Source organism: Castor canadensis, chromosome 15 (assembly GCF_047511655.1).
Source record: "Castor canadensis chromosome 15, mCasCan1.hap1v2, whole genome shotgun sequence".
NCBI lineage: Eukaryota > Metazoa > Chordata > Mammalia > Rodentia > Castoridae > Castor > Castor canadensis.
The window spans coordinates 37,866,024-37,886,253 of NC_133400.1; the positions used below are offsets into that span (position 1 = coordinate 37,866,024).

Below are 20,230 nucleotides of genomic sequence, written 5' to 3' on the forward strand. Positions count from 1 at the left end.
AGGGAGAAATAGAGGGCCCTGTGTAACAGAAGGTGCAGGTGGGATGATATGAACTTCCTTCTACTGTTAGGTCAAGAGTACTCCTGCTAATTGGGTAACATTTGCCACTTTAGCCAGTGGAGGAGTGACCTCAGGAGACCACCATTGTGGTTCTTGATGGTGCCTGGGAGCACATGCAGGAAACCAGGAGCTAAGTTCTGCTTCCACAGGGACGAGGCTCTGCTTTCTTGACTTGTGGATGGAGTGGAAGACATTTTAAGGCTCATAGAGACAACATAGACAGCTTCTTTGTGGGAAACAGTTATTAAGATGCCCTTCACGGAGATTCTCATTTAATCCTCATACCTGCCCCATGCCAGTAGGTAATGTCATGTCACCACTGAACCAAGATCTAACCCAGTCCTGAGTAACTCCAGACCACTCACCCATGGCACCACCCAGCACTGTCACATACATGTTTTCATGTTTAACCTGTTCACTTCCCAGAGGACAAGAGTGGGAATGGATGTACTATATAGCCCAAAAGAGCCTGACCCCAGGAGGCCCAAGAAATGGGTAGACTTGGGCTGCCTAGCACTCCATTCTGGGTCCCTTTGACTGGCACTCTCTCTGCTCAGGTGGTTTGAAGGACTGTTAATTCCACAGACATTTAGGAAGAAATGGAGCCCATAGTACAAAGCCACCATTGCTGTAGTAACAAGGTTTATTTATCCACAAGGCAAGGCTTCATGCATCCATCCCAAAATGGAAGAACTGGCTGGACTGTGGGCAGGTAACCTACCTAAGAGAGCTACAAAGAATCTCAAGGGCTTTTGTCAATGAATCAGAATAAAATGCTCTTACCTTCTGGCCAGCCCAAAGTCAATGATCTTAATTTGGTGTCCTGTCTGACTGACACACAGAATGTTCTCTGGCTGGAAAAGAAAGAGAAGTCTGCTTAGCCCTAATGAAAGCTAAGGAGGCCTGACTCTCCCACACTTACTGGGCTATGGAGCCTCGAGTTTCCCAGCCTCCAGGAGAATGTATGTCTCAGGGCAGCCCTACAGGAGTTGGATAGGCAATGAAAATAAATGAAGTGGGCTGATGAGATGGTAAGGATTGGTGTGGAGTATGGGGAACTAGGCGACTTCTGCCGTATGTCAAAGGGTGGCCACTGCTCAGCTCCAGGAGCTGCTCCCCATGCAGAAATGCTGGCATAATTGTCAGAGTTTCTTGATCCTCAAAAGAAGCCAGAAATCCAGGTTTTATAATGTGAAAATTCCATGCTTTTAAATGTCGACAACTACATCAAATTTAAACCTACTGACACCAGAACCCTTCTGTAACTTAGATTTCACCCACTGCCTGTGGCTTGGGGCAGTAGTTCCCAACCCTGGCTGCGCATTGGATCATTAGGGAAGTTTTAAAGTTCCAATGTCCAGGCCCCAACCCTGATCCATGACATCACAATCTCAGAGGTGAGATCAAAGTATCACTCACTGGTCTAGTGAAGAGTACAGCTGAACCAGGTGCTGGTGGCTCATGCCTGTAATCCTAGCTACTCAGGAGGCAGAGAGCAGGAGGATCTTGGTTTAAAGCTAGCCCAGGCAAATAGTTCATGAGATGCTGTCTTGAAAAAAGTGAGCCAGTGGCTTATGTCTGTAATCCTAGCGACTCAGAAGGCAGAAATCAGGAGGCTGGCAGTTCAAAGCCAGGCTGGGCAAATAGTTCGCAAGACCCTATCTCAAAAATGCCCGTCACAAAAAAAGGGCTGGTGGAGTGGCTCAAGTGGTAGAGTGCCTGCCTAGCAAGCATGAGGCCCTGAGTTCAAATCCCATATCACACACACACACACACACACACACACACACACACACACACACACAAAGAATATAGCTGATGAATATCAACCTGCCATTTTGTAGTGGCAGCTGTGACTCATGGGGGTGAGGACAGCGACTGTGATGTGCTTCTCCTTTCTAGGTCTTCAAATCAGCTCTGAGGCCAGAGGGAGTCTGTAACCATGCTGGTGCTTGTGTATGATAAGCCTGAGGTGGTGGGGGGAACTCGGAGCTGAGTGAAGCTGGAGGGCTTACATAGAAATAACTTGGAGACCTAAGGTCCAGTGCCTGCGGCCTAGGGCTCGGTCACCTGGTACTGAAGCCCTAGATGAAGCTCTTTCTATTCCTGAACCTCAGTGTCTCCATCTTTAAAATGGGAATGGTAACCACTTTCCACCCATCTTCCTGGAGGGTGTGATGATCAAATCCTCATGGCATACTTTAGAGCTTCCAAAGAAAATGTCAGGTGCTAACTTTCCCAACAGAATGTTTGATTGTTATTTATGTTACAGAGGGGTTGTGCAATTCCTCAGATAGGTATGGAAAGTACATAAAAATCTGTCTTCTTTATAAGATCCAGAATAACACTGTCCCAACAGAAATATAATGTGAACCACATACATGATTTAAAGCTTTCTCATCTAGGTGTGGTGGTGCACATCTGTAATTCTAGCACTTGGGAGGCAGAGGCAGGAGAATCACAAGTTTGAGGCCATCTGGACTATATAGTGAGACCCTGTCTCAAAAAATAAAACAAAACCCCTTAACTTTCTAGTAGGCACATTAAAAAGTAAAAAGAAACATGAAAAATTTATAACATTATTAAAGTGTAAACAGTAATGATTATATTATAAAAGCCAACATTTTAAAGTATAAAATTCAGTGCTTTAAAAATTATATTTAGAGAATTGCATAATGATCACCACTATTTAATTTTAGAACATTTTTATCACTTGCAAAAAATCATTAGTCAATGTCTATTCTCCCCTTGTTCCCCAACTCCTAGAAACCACTAATGTATTTTTTTTTCTCCTAGAGATTTCCTTGATCTGGACATTTCACATAATGGAATCTTAAAATATGTAGCTTTTTTGTGCATGGCTTCTTTTATTTGGCATGTTTTCAAGATTCATTCATGTTGTAATAATCTATTAGTACTTTATTCCTTTTTGTGGCTAAATACTATTCCACCACATGGATATGCAATATTTTGTTTATTCATTCATCAATTAATGAACATCCAGGTTGTTTTCACTTTTTAGATATTATGAATAATGCTAAGTACATTTGTGTATAAGTCTTGCATTATTTTGTTTCATTTCTCTTAGTTATATACCTAGGAATGAAATTGTGGATTCATATAGTAATCCTGGTTTTAGAAACTGTTATACTTGTTTTTGTTGTTGTTATTGTTGTTTGTTTTGTTTTGCTTATAGGACAGGGACTTGAAATCAGGGCCTCATAGGCAGGCACTCTACCACTTGAGCCGTACTTCCAGCCCTTGTCACGCTGGTTTTTAAAGTGGTGCACAATTTTACAACCCTACTGGTAATATATGAGAGTACCAGTTTTTCCACATCCTTGTCAACAATTCTTACTGTTTTTTTATATTTTAGTCAGCCTACTGGGCATGAGATAGTATCTCATTTTTTAAATTATTACCAAGTGACTAATGACTACAGCGTTGACTTTTCCATTTGCTTATTGCCCATTGTACATCTTCACTGGATAAATGTCTATTCAAATCCTTTTACCATGTTTTTGCAGTGCTGGGGATTGAACTCAGGACCTCACACATGGTAGGAAAGTGCTCTACCACTGAGCTACACTCCAAGCCCATCTGACTATTTTGAAATGGCTTATTTGTCTTTCTGTTACTGAGTTGGAAGAATTCTTTATATATGCTAGATACAAGTCCCTTATTTTGATACATGATTTGGAAATGTTTCTAGTCTTCTATGAGCTGTCATTTCACTTTTTTGATGGTATCCATTGAAGCACAATGATTTTTCATTTTAGTAAAGTGTAATTTATCTATTTTTAGTTTTTGCATATGCTTTTCTTGTTTATGTCATATTTAAGAAACCACTGCCTAATCCAAGTTCAGAAAGACTTATTCCTGTTTTTTTTCTAATATTTTTATAGTATTAGCTCTTACATTTAGATCTACGATGTATTTTGAGTTAATTTGTGCATATAGTATGAGGGTAGGCTCCAACTGCATTTTTTTTGGTAGGTGGATATCTAACATGGTGTCCCAGCACCATTTGTTGAAAACACTATTTTCCCCCATTATCAAAAATCAACTGACTGAGCTGGGGATGTAGCTCAGGGGTAGCATGCACAGGCCCTGGGTTTGATCCCAGCACTGCAAAAGCAAATATATCTTACAATATGTCATACTACACTAATTGATATTTATATATTAAAGCAACCTTGCATTCTTGAAGTAAATTCTACTTTGTCATGTGTATAATCTTTTATTTGTTGCTGCATTGTTTGCTAATATTTTACTGAGAATTTTTGTATCTATTTCATGCAGTTTTTTTTTATTTCTTTGGTTTTGGTGTCAGCATAACACTGGTCTCATAAAATGAATAAAAGATTTCCACCTCTTCCACTTTTTTTGAAAATAAGAGTTTGTGAAACATCTAGTAGGATTTACCAGTGAAGTCTATGGGTCTAGTCTTTTTTTTGTGGGTAGTTTTTGATTAATCATTCAATCCTTTTATTTGTTATAGGTCTATTTAGATTTTCTGTTTCTTCTTGAGTCAGTTTCAGTAGTTTGTATCTTCCTAGGAATTTGTCCATTTCACCTAGGTTATTTGATTTGTTGGCATAGAATTTTCATAATACTTCCTTATATTCCTTTTTTTTGTGGTATTGGGCTTTGAACTCAGAGCCTATACCTTGAGCCCTTTTGTGTGATGGGTGTTTTCGAGAAAGGGTCTCATGAACTATTTGTCCAGGTTGACTTTGAACCGTTATCCTCCTGATTTCTATCTCCTGAGTAGCTAGGATTACAGGCATGAGCCACTAGCATCTGGCTCCTTTTTTATTTTTGTAAGGCCAATAATGTTCTCTCTTGTGTTCCTGATTTCATTCACTCAAATCTTCTCTCTTTTTTTCTTAGTCATATAGCTAAGTATTTGCCAATTTATTGATCTTTCAAAGAACCCACTTTTGGGTTCACTGATTTTCGGTATTGCTTTTCTATTTTATTTTATCTATATATGCTCTAATTTTTATTATTTCCCTCATTCTTCTTGCTATGAGTTTAACTTCTCTTCTTTTTCTAGCTTCTTAAGGTGGAAGGGTAGATTATTGATTTGAAATCTTTAGTCTTATTTATTTAGGTACTGGGGATTGAACCCAGGTCTCACACATGCTAGGCAAGCACTGTACTACTTGACACACTCCCCTGGCTCTTTTGTTTCATATGTTGTTTTTGAGATAAGGTCTAGCTAACTTTGTCTGAAGTGGCCTTGAACTTATGATTCTCCTGCCTCCACCTTCCAAGAAACTGGGATTACATGTATGCATCACCATGCCCAGTTTCTTCTTTTTTTAATATAGATGATTATAGCTATAAGCTTCTTTCCCAGCTTAGACATATGCCATATGTTTTTGCATGCTGCATTTTCAATTTAATTCAGATCAAATTTTATTTTCTAAAATTTAATTTTAATAGTACATGTTATTTAAATCAATATATTCAAAATATTACTTTAATAGGTTATCAAAATAAAAATATTGATGAGACATTTTCCATTCTTTTTGGTGGTACTGAGGTTTGAACTCAGGGCCTTGTGCTTGCTAGGCAGATGCTCTACCCCTTGAGCCACTCTGTCAGCCCTCTTTTTTCATAAGTCTTTGGAACCCAGTTTTTCACTCTTACAGCACATCTTAATATGGGCCTAAAGTTTTCATCAATGCTATTTGATCTATATTTAGGTTTCATAAAATTTACAGTTGAAAATCAAATCCAAGCTGGTCCAAAACATACTAAAAGTTTTTCAATAGCCGAATCAAGTGTCAGATTTTAAATTTAATGAAATTAGTAAAATCTAGTTCATCAGTCACACTGGCCACATTGCAAGTGCTTAATCACCACACGTGGCTCCTGGCTACTGTGGTGGACAGAGTGGCTCTGGAGCTCTTCCTCACAGCACTCCTGGGATAGGAACTTCTCTTCCTCACTTTGCAACTGATGAACTCAAGGAACATTCCCAAGGTCTCACAACCAGACAGGAGCTGAAAAACACAAGCTCTGCTTGGCTGGGAAATGGACCTCAGCAGAGGTGGCTTCTTTGTGCAGGAATTCCCGAAAAGCTGGTCTTTGACCCAACACTAGCCCTAACACTAGTCCTACCCACAGAGAAAATTCCTGAGCTTTCCCTAATTTCCTACTCTACAGACGCCTTGGAATTAGTTCTGATAGACAGAATTCTGAGACCAATTCCCCACCCTGCCAGCTATTTTTCTGAGTATCTTCCTGACAGTCTGATGCCAATCAGGAGAGATGGTCAGAAGGAACAACATGCATCTAACAGGTGAAGCCATCCCACTTCCTGTACTCTGAAGGGAGCCACTGAAATTCATTCCCTTCTATGTTGCAGAAAACACATTCCTGTTGGCTCAATGAAGTGAAAAAAAACACAGAAATGACCACCATGTTTCAAATGTTTATTACCAGCCAGAAACTTTTTTCTCTTAGGATACTTCTAGGAGACAAAAGAATATGTAATCTGTTCATTCAATGGAATATCATACGGCCCTTAAAAAGAATGGGGAGGGCTGAGGATGCAGCTCAGTGGTAAAGCACTTGCAAGGTCCTGGGCTTGATCCCCGGCTTTGCAAGAGAAAAAAAAATGAATGAGTAACGAGAGAGATCTACAATGTAATGTTAACTAAAAGAAGCAAGCTTAAAAACAAGGCCCATCATATGATCCTCTTTGTGTATGTTCATCTACAGTGCAAGGCCGTCCCAGAGACCTCTTTGGGTGAAAACCAGATAGGAAGAATTTCCACTGTGTATTTTATAGACTTTTATATTACTGTATTTGTTGCCACAAACATATGTTCCCTTTTGAACTTTTAAAAGACTAATCTTAAATTTTTTTTAAAGAAAGGTCACTGTGTCATTTAATCTTTAAATAACACGTAAACAAGTGCAATTAGCCACAAGTTACAAATGGAAGAATGAAGGCTCTGAGTGGAGGCAGGACTGGCCTGCGCAGAATGCCAGGCAATGGCAGAGCCAGGAAAGGAAACCATGTTGACAGAGCTCTCAATGATGAGTGCGAGAAGCTCAGGAACCACCTGCCAAGTTCTGGAGCAGAACTCACCTTGAGGTCCAGGTGCAGGATGTAGTGCTGGTGGAGGTAAAGTACACCCGTGCAAATCTGCCTGGTGAACAAGACCACATCCAGTTCAGTCAGATGGCATTTCTCATCTGTGATGCGGTCGAAGAGCTCACCCCCATCCACACTGTCAAAGGAAAGGGAGAGGCAGGCATCAGACTGAGCAGAGCTCTCACAGCACTTGCTCACTGTTTTCCCCAGCAACCAAGGGGACAGTCCAAGGTCAGTCCAAGGCTGATTACACCTCATGGGTCACAATGCTGCCGCTGCTGCCATCTAGGGTTTTAACGGGACTTTTACTCTGGCTTATTCCTACCAAAAAATATGGGATGATTTTCAGAGTTTGACAGTCTAAACTCCAGATAATCTAAATCAGGGTTGCAAACTCATCAGTTTAGGGGGACTAGTTCCCAGATGATTAGAAGTCTAAATAGGCAAATCAGACTATAACTGAGACAAAAGCTTTCTGAAAGCACACAGTTCTTATTTTTTCACTTTTGGTATAGACATGCCAGGACAGTTGTTTTGCTCTCCTCAACCCTGCCAGAAGGAAAATGGCAACACAAGCCCAAACATAAATGGCTGAGCCATGGCTCATTGCCAAGGGGTATTGGGAGTGATAAGTTGTGGCAAATAGGGATGGGTTGTTGTGTCCTTACAGACAGACCCCGTGCGCTCCAGAACACAGTTTCCAGCCAGAAATGCAGGTCCAGATCACCATGTCCTTCAAGTCTCAAGAAAAGCCAGATATATCAATTTTCTAATTTCTATCATCTAAATTTCCCAATTTCCAACAGTTTTTAAAGATTATTTGTTAGCATAAATGAATTGTACAAAGAGGTTTCATCTTGATATTTATAGCTTGTTTATAATGTACTTTGATCAAATTCACCTCATCCATATAAGCCTTTCTTAACGCCCCTTCCTCTCCCTCTTTTTTTTTTTAACATTTTAGTGGGTTTTATTATGCTATTTTTATGCATATGTAATGTACTCTGATCATATCCACCCCATTACCCTCTCCTTTCCCCCTTCCCCTTCATCTGGTCCCTCCACAAATAGTCCTCCCTTTTTATAATCATGTCATTTTTTTTTAAAGATCTATATTTCACATATGAGCAAAAACATGTGGTATTTGCCTTTCTGAGCTTGTTTAATCCAATTTCCAACTGTTAACAACTCATTCAAAAATCACTAAAATTGTTTAGGCCAAAACAATGTACATCTGCAGTCAAATCAGACTCTCTAGTCACTCGTTTGGGTTCAAAAGAGGCTTTGTCCTCCATGCTCCAAACTGGGTTCAAGCAGCCAACCCAGAGAAGAAGTGATGGCATGACCCTAGGTGTCCCAGTGAGGGAAGAACAGGGACAGAACTTTGCCTAGAATAAAGTTCCAGCCTTGATCTCCAGCCTGAGAACTGTTGCCCCACCTCTGAGACACTCACTACTCCATGATGAGAGAGAAGCTGTTCTTGCTCTCAAAGGCATCATAGAGCTGGATCAGGTTCACATGGCTGAGCTGATTCATGATGTTGATCTCATTCTTCACATCCTCCTATGGAAGCAGCAGAGAGAGCAGTTTCCAACCAAACTGGTCAGGAAGAGAAGCCAGCAGCACCCTCCAAGACAGACAGACAAAGACACCCTGCCCCCTGCCATCCTTCTTCAATGAACCTAGGTCAAACCAGGTCTCTGTGGTTCACCACCCAAAACGTGCTCTTTCAATGGTAATTTAGTTTGACCCACCCACTTCACAGATAGAAATCTGAGGCCCAAGAAAGGGATTTATTGTCCAGGGTCCCACAGACATAGCCAGGCCAGGACACCCACACATACTTATGTGGGTTTAAACTAAGGAATACAATTTGATTTGCTGAGTGGAATGTGGGAGTCATGGAACAGAGGCAGAAAGGCAGTGAGTCCCCTGTTTGGCTTGGGGGTGCCTGTGCAATGTGGGCTGGGGTGGGAGGCTGTGTAGGAAGTGGAGGGGCCCTGAGCTTGGCTAGAAAGACCTGGCTGACCCCAGGCAGATATCTCACCCGATCCTTGGCACTCTTCACTTTGATGATCTTAGCTGCCAGTGGGAGGCCTGTGGAGTTCTCTGTGCACCTGTGGACCTGGCCAAACCGGCCCCTACAGAGACACAGGGACACAGCAGGCTGAGAGCACAAGAAGCTCCCCCAGCATGGTGAGTCACCTGTCCCCTCCTACACACACACACACACACACACACACACACACACACACAGACCATCCTATATCCCAGAGTATGCCCAAGTAAGTCCTAGGTGTCACCCTTACACCATGTAGAAAGTAAAGAAAAAAAAGTCTTTACCAGGCATACCATGTGGTCTACCCTAAGTACTAAAGGAAAACCTCCTCCTACTCCACATGGGCTATCCTGCACCCAAGAGAATATTCCTCCTCAGGCCACTCCACACCTCAGAGTTGTCCTCCACACTGAGGATATCCTGCTCATCACACCTGTGTTGGCTATCCTGTTATCTCTAGTCTGAGCTTCTCACACCCTGTGGGTAGGCCCTGCACGTGGGGTCACCCTGCACTCTAGGGACATCTTCACCTCGTTTCCCAGGCTCTGTCTTTACCCATGCCATGCAGGAAATCCCATGCTGGCTTGGGCTTGATCAGCCATCTCTGAGAACCACCCAGCAGGGCCTAGCTCATTCTCCAGGCAGGTCTGCCCAGCCACTCCTACTCCCAGTCCTCACCTACCCTCCCAAGACTTCATGTTGGCATACTGTGTAGCCCGCCAAGATGGACATCTCCTTGGCACTCACCACCCGATGTTCAAAAGGAGCCGATGGGGCTGGGCTGTCATCTGTCAGAAGATAACAAGGGACCTGTGAACCTCCTATACACCCCTACCCATCCCAGACCCATTAAACTTCACTTGGTTTACCAGGTGACAAACCCTTTGCACTTTCTACAGTTCTATCTCCAATGGGACAGCCATTTGGCAGAAAAAGAAACTGAGACTCAAGAGGTGAAGTGATTGGATCAAAGTCACAGATGAAACCAGTGACGGATTCAAAACCAGATCTCCTGGCCACTAGGATAGTGCTCTTTGTAAGGTTGAGAAGTTGTTTTCATAAGGCTCTAGACTTATGAGCCTGGTTTCCCCAGCTCAGCAGGGGAAAGCCCCATTTCACAGGAAACTGCACACTGGAAGAGGGTTGTGAGCAAAGTTCAATGGGAAGCCTATTTTTACAGGAGGCTATGAAGTACAGCAAGATGCTGTGAGGAGGCAGCTGGACAATAAACATGCCGCCCTCTTTCCTCTCACCCTCGGTCTCCTAACAGCTGAACCAAGTAGATGCCAGAGGGCAAGTACAGGTGATAGAGCCCACTGGGGCAGCTCCCACAGCATGGGGCAGAGGGAGCAACTGTGAATCCATTTATAAATCTTTCCACCATTTGGAAAGATTTTTAAATAGCTTAGGGTTGTCTTTTTTTTTTTAAAGCAGGTGATTTGATACGTAGAACTGTATTGAAGGAAATGGAAACTGAGAAGAGGAATTAAACAGAATTGGAATATGCACCAAGTACAATGACATAAGCCAGTTTGTGCGTAGAGGGCAAGAAGACACTGAGGTGGGAGGTCAGTGGCTGGGTTGGCATTTGTTCAGGGCTTGCTGTCTGACTACAGAGAGCACTTGAGTGTTCCACAGATGACCCTCTGACAGGGAGGGTGACTCAGCATTGGAAGGGTTGAGGGCCTTTGTGTCTAAAGAGCACAGGATGCCTCCCACCTCACTGGGATGGCAAGCAGGTCAGGAGTCTACAACCTCCTCCCTCTCCTGGGTGAGAATTGGTTCCCTGGGTGTGAATGGCTGAGAGTGGTGAGGCATCAGTTAATATCTTTGCTTTGCATTTTTTTTTTTTGCAGTGCTGGGGAATCCAGGTCCTTTGCACATGTGCCCATGCTAGGCAAGCACTCTACCACTGAGCCACACCCCTGCTCCCCATCTTAGATTTGTAATAGGAGCCTTCCCTGTCTTAATGCAAAATACCAGTGGTGAAAAGCTCAGGCAGGCAACTAATTGAGAAAGCATTCCAGTTGGATCACAGGGGTCCCCTTTTCCCCAGCCACCACAAGCTGATCCATTGGCCCTTCATATTTCTGCACCTTGGTCTCCAGCACCAGGGTGTATAGCTCCCTAGTCTTAGGTTCCCCCTAAACCACATTTTCTAATGCTGGAAGCAGCAGGAAAGCTCCCCAGGAGTATAGCCTCCCTTCACACTCAACTCAGGGCTTGTGACAAGCTGGGCAACTGCCTCACTTACCCAGAACTATGCTGCTGGCCTCGGCACCTGGGTACATCCTTCCTTCTGCTTTGGCTCTCCCTGAGCCCCCGGCTGCACAGTCCTTCCCTGACTCAGAGTGTTCTGCTGCTAGGCCTTTGTCCTTCTGTAGGCCTGGAGCCCCAGAAGCATCATCTTCCTCATCCCTTCTTGCCAAGCTTTGTCCCACGATGGACTTGGTCCCAGGCCCTTGACTCTCCTCTGCTCCCCCACTGTTGCTCTTCTGCAGTGTGGGAAGCTTTCCAGCTTCTTTGGGAGTCTGTTCTGCCAACTCATCCCTGGGGGCTTCAGAGTAGCACCTGGGCCCAGGTGGGTCCTGCTCACCTGGATGGGCAGCTACTGCAGGCTCTGCAGGGAGGGTGGGTCTGAATCTGCCCCCTGGTGTCACAAGTAGCTCCTCATGTGTATGCATCTCTTGCACATGGATGGAGATCCTACACAAGAGAAATATGTCCCTGAGGTTAAAAACAAGAACTCTGGGTGGACATGATGGTGTACACCTATAATCCCAGCACCCAGGAGGCTGAGGCTAGAAGATTGCAAGTTCCAGGCCAACCTGGGCTACATAGTAAGACCTTGTCTCAAAAAACAGGTGCAAAAACAAAACAAAACAAAAAAATCGAGGACTCTGGAGTCAGAACAGATCTGGGCTCAAAGGCCTACTGCTGGTCTTCTGGCCTCAGTTTTCATCTGTAAAAATGGGGATCTTAGGGTTGTTACAATAGTAAGAGTCGGCTTGTAGTTGAAACCAGCAGACGCCAATCTCTGTCCCTTGGGATCCCTAACCACCTCTTTCCAGAAGGACCCCAGGCTGGCTTAATTAGCAGATGGCCCATCACCTCTCAGGACTGCACTGGGTGAGGGTCCCAGAAAGGCTGGAGACTACCTGTGGTGAACAGGAGTGGTCCTGAGGAATCCAAAGCCTGCTCTACCCCAGGAGGGCTGCAGCCTGTGGGTTTGAGACTGGGTTCTTTCCAGTCTCAGTCTGTTTCCTGTACCCAAATTCTGTGGCACTGAAGTTTATGACCCAGCTGGAGGTCAGGAAGCACTTCGAGCCCTGATGCTCAGAGGGAGGGATCCTGACACTGGCAGTCATGACTCCAGCGGTTTGGATCTTTCCTCTCTGAGTTGCTCCCAGTGCTGGCTTCCCCTTGGAGACCTTCTTCTTGATGGATTGTGATCCCACTGCCATGTTGCCACAGAGTCTGTGTGTGGTGGGGTGAGGAGGTAACAGTGTCTGCATACACTGAATCTTGGGCAGGAAGCCAGTCTGGCCTCAGCTTTGATGGACAACACTGAACAAGTCCAGCCTCAGTCCCTCCTCTGTTGAACACTTCACAGATGAGCTGAGAGAGTCAACCGACAGAGGAAAGCACAAGCACAGAGTTAAAACATGAGCCCTAAAATGGCACCATTGATGCAGGACCTGTGCAGCTGCTTCAGACAATTAGAGGTTGAATTTCTATGTGTTCCAGCAATCCTACTTCAGGTATATATCCAAAAAAATTGAAAGCAGCTGGTGGAGTGGCTCAAGTGGTAAGAGCGCCTGCTTAGCAAGCATGAGGCCCTGAGTTCAAACCTCAATGCCATCAAAAAAATAAAGAAAGAGAGAATAAGCCAAAATAGCCCAATCTTCAAATAGAAAATTAAAACTGGAGACTCCTACTTACTTCCTCCAGTACTTGAATACTTACTACAGTTCTACTTTCAGAATTGAAAGGTCAGAAAAAATTGAAAGCAGAGTTTCCAAGAGATACTTGTATGTCCTATTCACAATAGCCCAAAGGTGGAAGTAACACAGTGAACACTGGCAGGTGAATAGATAAATAAATATGGTATAGCATAAAATGGAATATTATTCAGCTTTAAAAAGAAAGGAAATTTTGACAGGTGCTAAAACATGAGTGAATCTTCAGGACAATACACTAAATGAATAACCCATTTACAAAATAACACTGCATGATTCCACTGATATGAGCTATCTAGAGTAAAATTCAGAGATTGGAAGTAGCACAGTGGCTGCCAGGGCTAGGTCATGGGAGAGGAGAATGTGTGCAAAGCTTTGTTCACAGAATAAAAAGTTCTGAGGACTGAGGATCTCCTTCACAAAAATGTGAACATACAAAACTGCTGAATGTCTACTTCAAAATAGTTAAGACAGTCTGGGGATGGAGCTCAGAGGGACAGCACTTGCCTAGCATGTGCAAGGCATTGGGTTCCATCCTCAGCACCACATACACAATAAATCTTAAGATTGTAGATTCTATGGGGTGCGTGTGTGGCAGGGGGGTGTGGGTTTTTTTTGGTGGTACTAGGATTTGAACTCAGGGCTTTGTGCTTGCTAGGCAGGTGCTCTACCACTTGAACCATACCTCCTGCTCTTGTTATTATTTTTTTTAACACAATAAAAAAAGAAGAAAATAAGGAGATCTTTCTTCAGCAGCTGAAGGCCCAGGCTGTGTAGTGCCTGACCCTTGGTGGTGCATTTGAGACACTCAGCAGCCTGTCTGCAGCTGATTGCTGGGCAGGAGGAAGAAATCCTTGGAACACTGTGCTCCTTGAGACTAAGTATAGGTTGGTGATGACAGGACAGCCAAGCCGAGCCAAGCCACCGAAACCCAGCTCAAGCCTCATCCCAGACCCTGGGACATGGGAAACTATGGCAAGCAGCTGCTGATAGAGTCTCTGGGGGTCAGCTGAGAAGGGCAGTAGTCACTGTTCCTTAACTTGGTCTTCCCTCCCGGGGGCGGGGGGCATAGGATGACCCCAAAGCCACTGCCATGCAAGCTCCATGTCACTGTTAGTGTCCAAAGCTTTCTTACCTACAGCATAGCACCCTCATGGCAGGCACTGCCAATTAATTCCAAAATTCAGTGCCACCAGATTCAGATATGACCTCAGGATCCTCAGCCCAGCAGCCCCTACCAATTGGAGCTGACATTTGACTTCAAATCTATTTTTCTCAAAGTATACTCACATACTAGGGTAGAAAGGGCTGGTAGTGACCTCCCCACTTCGGGAGAGCCTGAAGTTCAGCTTAGGGCTGAGATGGAGATCTTTTCTTCTCACCTGGAATCTTTTAGAGTCAACAAGTTCAGGGAAAGTTCATTGCCTCCTGGATTCCACATGGAGAGCCCTGGCCTGGATCCAGGGACGCCTGCCAGGAATCCCTCCCTTGGGCTTCTCAGGTCTCCTGGAGACTCCCATTTCCTTCCAGAACAAAAGGTTGCCATAGCAAACAGACACCGATTGCCTCCCCTAGCCAGGCCTTGGAGACTGGTCAGGGCAGCCCAGGGCAGGTGCAGGGGCTACCAAGTTCTTCTAAGAAAAGCCTGGAAACCCAGTGCCCTTCAGCAGGCTGCTCTTGGGACCAGCTCCACAGGGCTGAGGGCGGGGGAGTCAGCAGGCTCCCTCCCTGTGTCTGCTTAACACAGGTCCAGAGGTCGCAGCCTAAGAGTCAGGGTAGCTGCTGCATCTCCACCACCAGAACCTCTGGCATAAGCCACCCAAAAGCCCCCAAGACTGACTCAGCCTGCCCTATCCTTTTCTTATTAAGTTACTCAGAACTTAATTAAATGCTGGCCTGAGGATGCAGGGTGGTGAATGGTTCCGGTTCAGATTTTTGTGCAGTTTACTGGACTTGGATCCCAACTCTGTGAATCCCTAGCTGTGTGGCCCCAGAACCCTGAAGTTACATTTCCTCATCAGTAAAGTGGAACAACAGCCACATTTGCCTGCTGGGCATATCATGAGGATAAAATGAGATGGTGCCTGTAAAGTGCCAGGCCAATTCTGGGCATGTGGAAAGGATTCTGTGGTCCTCATCCGTTAGCTGTTTTTGCTCTAAGAGCTCCCTGCTGGAGTCACCTGCAGAGCAAAATCTCAAAATCGAAATCCCAAAGCCTGCCACTCACTCCAGATCAATTGAATCAGAATCTCTGGGCATTAGTATGTTTAAATCCTCCCAGGTAATTCTAGTGAGAACAGTGCTCTGAGCTCCCAGAAACAGGCTAGTTCTATGTGCACAGTGGTCACCTGATGTATCACTGGCCTATAGGTCATGCTGAGTAGAAGGGCTGCAATTAATTTCTCCTGTAGCCCAGCACCAGTGAGCACTCCTTACCGTGGAAGTGTTTCTCTGCCATGGTGAGCTGCCCTGGCCAGGGTTGGTGGCCCTGGAAGCTGAGGGCTGGACCCTGAAGTGAGCCTCATGCCCTCTTCTGGGGCCTGAGTGTCAGGCTTGCTGGACGATATTCCTTGTCCTGCAGTGGGTGCCACCTCCTGGCTGGTGAGGGCCTCACTGACCCTGTCGGGTGCTGCAGATGATTCCAGGCCAGTCCTAGGGTCTTTACTGGATATTTCAGGAGCTTTGGCTTCCACTTGTGTGGGCAGCAGCAGGTGTCCAAGGGGCACCTGATTCAGACTAGGACCTCCATCTCCCTGCTCTGGCGAGGCCTCTGTCTGAATGAGGAGGTCAGCTCTCATCCCTGAAGTGATGAGGGGTGGCCTCTCCACTGTCCCCTCTGGCAGGTCAGCCTTCTGGCTCTCTACATGAAAACAGGCAGGGTGAAAATGTATTACAACCCAGAGGAACCAGTCACAAAGACACTGCAAAGTGTTTGAATGAGACCATTCAGTGATCATGTTTACAGGACCCAAAGACTGGAAACAACCCAGAAGACCCTTAAGAGGTTGTCTGAGCTATGGAACATCCATACAATAAACTGTTGCATAGCCATAAAAAAGAAAAATTAGTATCTCTCTATACAGTTTTAGAGTGATCTCCAGGTATATTGTAAGTGAAAAAAAGCAAGGTGGAGAGCAGTGTGTTTGGAAGCTGTTTATCTAAGGCACAAATGCATGTGTGTGTATATAACCACTTATAATGTGGTCTAAATGTGCCTCAAAGGAAAGACCACAAAGCTTTATGAATGGCTACAACTGAACCACAGAAATGTTCAGGGCAGAAGCTGAACTTCTCTTAACATTACTTTATTGATTTGACTTTAGAACCATGTACATATTATGCAAAATTTTTAAAGAAAATTTAAGCTTAAAATCCAAAACAGTTCCATTTAAAGAAAAATGAAATAAATACACCTGAGCATTCAGTTGGTGACATAATGTTTTCAAAGCATAGCAGTTGACTGTCTGTCTCTTCAGTGGGATACACATACAGCACAAAAAGGGCTGAGAAAAAGAGACAAGCAGTTTCCTGGTTTTTAAGGAATCACACCGCACTAGCACTGCAGTGTTGTTATTCTGAACCATTGCCTGTGCAACAGAAAGAAAGCAAGGGCCACTCACCTTCCCACAGCCCCCTGATGTCTGCCCTCACGCCTCGGGTGCTCAGCTCATGCTTCAGTTTTGCTCCCTTCTCTTCCACTTGCTCTCTGTTCTAAAATAACAACCCCAAACTATCATCATCATCACCATCATTCAGGCCACAAGCATTTGCTGACCTTAAGTACATGTGCTTAAGATAAAGTAGTCAGGTTATTTCACATAGTCCACAGTAATAATAGACAGTAGATACGGCTTATTTTTGGGGATAAGGATGTTGAGAATTCCAGTTTCAAATCTAGAATATACATTTTTTAAAATGCTTCACTATATTGCTGTTGAAGGGCAGACTCAGCCCCTGACAGAGTTTATAAATGGACTGAACCTCGAAGGACTTAGATCAGGGCTGGAAATAAACTTCATCTTAAAATGTCAGCTTGGGCCAGGTTACAGTTGCTTGCATCTGTAATCCTAGCTACTCAGGAAACAGAGATCAACAGGATTATGGTATGAAGCCAACCACAGGCAAATAGTTTGCGAGACTCTACCTCGAAAAAAATCTAACAGAAAACAGGGCTGGCAAAATGGCTCAAGTGGTAGAGCACCTGCCTAGGAGGTGTGAGACCCTGAGTTCAATGTCAGCTCAGTTCATGGCTCCTAGAGTGCTGGGTAAGACTGAAGTCTGAGGTCAGGTAAATCCATGCTTGGCGGGAGGGGAGGGGCACCACAATCAATGGATAATGTCTGCCTGGGAACTGGGTAAGTGGATCCATGTCCACTCACATGCTACACATGAAGCAGTGTAGCAGTATAGCCAGGATCATGGATTTTCAAACCAGCCTTGCTGGGTTTAAACCCCACCTTTACTACTCGGCCAAGCTCCTTAACTTCTCTGCGTCTCACTTTCTCATCTGTAAAGTGGGGATAATAATATTATCTGTGTCACGGAGTCAGTGTGAAGATTAGCCAATTAATTGGTGGAATGTCTTGAGAAGTGTACCTAGCACATAGTAGGTACTCACAGTGATTTTGAACTGTCATCGTCAAATGAGTCATGGTGTTCAGATGCTTAGCGCTGGCCCACAGGAGCACACAGCAGCTTTCCCTTAAATCCGAATGTTCTGTTCAAGAACAGAGCTTGGCGTGCCACGCTCCCTGTCTGAACAGTCTGGGCAGACAGATGTCCTGCTCTCAAGCAAATATTTCTATGCAGTCCAGCCTCTTTCTGGGTCCCCCGGAGCTTCCACGCATTTTGTACCATTGGTTGGTAAGTCCCTAATATGGCTTCTGGTGTGACACAGCTCCCAGGCACAAGAAACTCACTCCTGCCTTGGCCACAGAGGTTCTTAACTGGGAGCCCAGAGGTCAAAAACAGCTCAGTACACTTTTTGTTTCACTTTAATTTATTTCCATATTTAAAAATGTAGATCTTTAGATTGTAATTCTAGGATCCCTTTGGGTGTGATAGGATTGTTTCTTATTTTAATTTGTGCTAGTAGGGACCTAGCTACAAACATTTGTTGAATTATATACTTATTTAAAATGTGTATAGTTTCTGTATGTTGTGCATGCAGTTTATTGTGTGTAAGTTATACCTTAATAAAATTATTTAATTATTATGCCTTAATAAATTTGGTTAGAAAAAAATTCCAAGTTCCAACTTTCTTGAAAATGTACCTGAACATCTGGCAGCTCTAGGCTCAAATGATAAAGATAGCTGGGGCATCTCTCTCCAGCTGTGGCCCTATACTTCTCCCGAATGTCTGCCTGACCCTAAAGGTGAGGTTGGTCCCATTGTTTTTCCTACACTGTGCCCATTTCTCTCAATCCTATTACCTGCTCACACCTTTGGGATTCCAGGACACCATGTTTTGTCCTTTTTATGGTAAGGAAATAACATATAAAGAACACACAACCCAGTGAAAGGCACCTAAAACATGCTAGCTGCTGTTATCATGATTATCAACAATGTCATCAGTGGCAGACAGACCTTCTGCTCAACAAAGAGAGCTCCCTTCTCCTGGTCTGCAAGCTCTGTTCTGCCAACCCCGCAGCTGGGGAACTGGAGGCATTATCACTGACCTCCTCCTGCGTCACCTCACTGGTGGAAAGGGACTTGTACAGATTGTCCTCTGGCAGACCTTGCTGGGCTCAAATTGCCCTCTCCCTCCCTGCCTTTAGCATAGGAACACTCTCTCTCTCCTCCCACATACCCCTCACAGCCAGGTCCTGTCACCAGCACTTTACCTTCTGGGCCCTGCCTTATCCATGCAGAAGTAGAAGAGATTCAAACCCCATTCTACAGGGTTGGTGCACTGAACAACTTGACCCGCCCCTGGCTGAGCCTGAAGCTCTTTCCTGAGAGAGGACCTGGCTTCTAGTAATCTAATTCATTGTTACAACCAACAAAGTTCACCGAGCACTTCAGAAGATCTGAGGAGGGCCTTCACAAGGCCCTGGTAGACTTTTCAAATTGAACAGACAGTGAGTGCTAGAACTGAATTGGATTTCACAGATGATTACTAGGCCCTGCTCCCTTAGGAAACACCATCTCCAGAAAGTCTCATGATGCAGGTTTCAGCACTGACAATGTGGTAAACAGTTGTGGTTGGTGTGAATTCACTATCTGTTCTCTGAATACCTCCTGTAAGACCAGCCTGGGAAGTAGAGACTTCCTTGCATGAACCAGTAAGCAGTGGACAGTCTGATTGGAGAATAGACTCAAACCAGCAAACAGTAACAAGATATTCAACACAAGGACCAGAGAGAGATGGATTGAGTGCCAGTAGAGCAATGCAGACAAGAAATGTTATGAGAACTCAGAGAGTTTGATAACTCCGTACTCCACACCAGCCCAGAAATGCCTAAACAGTTGCAAAATGTATGACAGCCAATTTAATTAGTATATAAAGAGCATGTATAAGTTAATAAAGAAAAGAGGAAAATAAAATAGAAAAAAGAGAAAAGATCACAAACAGTTTACTAAAACTGCAAAAGACTTTAAACCTACAGAGAATGTTTAATATTTATGCTGAAATTACCTTTAATAAAAAGTCTTACATATTTTAGCCAGGTATAGTGGCTAAAAATCAGAGAACTTTGTAGACAGGAGAATCCCAAGTGCAAGGCCATCCTGAGCTACACAATGAATTTGAGGTCAGTCTGGGCTATGTAGTGAGTTCAAGGCCAACTCAGCATTAATAGTGAGACCATGTCTTAAAAAACCAAAAGAAGAGTTAGCTTTAAGAGCATATAATCAATTGCTATATTTAAATCTGATTCAAATAAACTGTAAAAAAATTTAAAAGTGAGTGAGTACGGTGGCTCACACCTGCATCCCTGAGAGTGGCAGAGATGAGAGAATCATGGTTCAAGGCCAGCCTGGGCAAAATTTCATGAGACCCTATCTCAACAAACAAGCTGGGCATGGTAACAGATGTCT

The 20,230-nt window shown here is 44.2% G+C and overlaps 1 protein-coding gene across 7 annotated transcripts in view; it reads right to left on the bottom strand.

Annotated features, from left to right (window-relative positions):
• Vps35 (VPS35 retromer complex component) overlaps positions 1-20,230 on the bottom strand; it is a 123,706-nt gene that overhangs the window by 52,845 nt on the left and 50,631 nt on the right. For 3 of the 7 annotated variants that reach the window (XM_074056066.1, XM_074056063.1, XM_074056070.1), the window contains exons 2-9: positions 16,813-16,903; positions 15,629-16,052; positions 11,488-11,939; positions 9,916-10,021; positions 9,222-9,315; positions 8,628-8,737; positions 7,169-7,310; positions 844-914 (exon numbers count right to left, since the gene is read on the bottom strand). In XM_074056066.1, coding sequence (XP_073912167.1) covers positions 844-914; positions 7,169-7,310; positions 8,628-8,737; positions 9,222-9,315; positions 9,916-10,021; positions 11,488-11,939; positions 15,629-15,990 — 1,337 coding nt within the window. In that variant the 5' untranslated portion in view covers positions 15,991-16,052; positions 16,813-16,903. Of the gene's footprint in view, positions 1-843; positions 915-7,168; positions 7,311-8,627; positions 8,738-9,221; positions 9,316-9,915; positions 10,022-11,487; positions 11,940-14,482; positions 14,500-15,628; positions 16,053-16,812; positions 16,904-20,230 lie in introns of those variants that run through there. The other 4 variants (XM_074056065.1, XM_074056064.1, XM_074056067.1 and 1 more) reach the window with 3 other exon arrangements.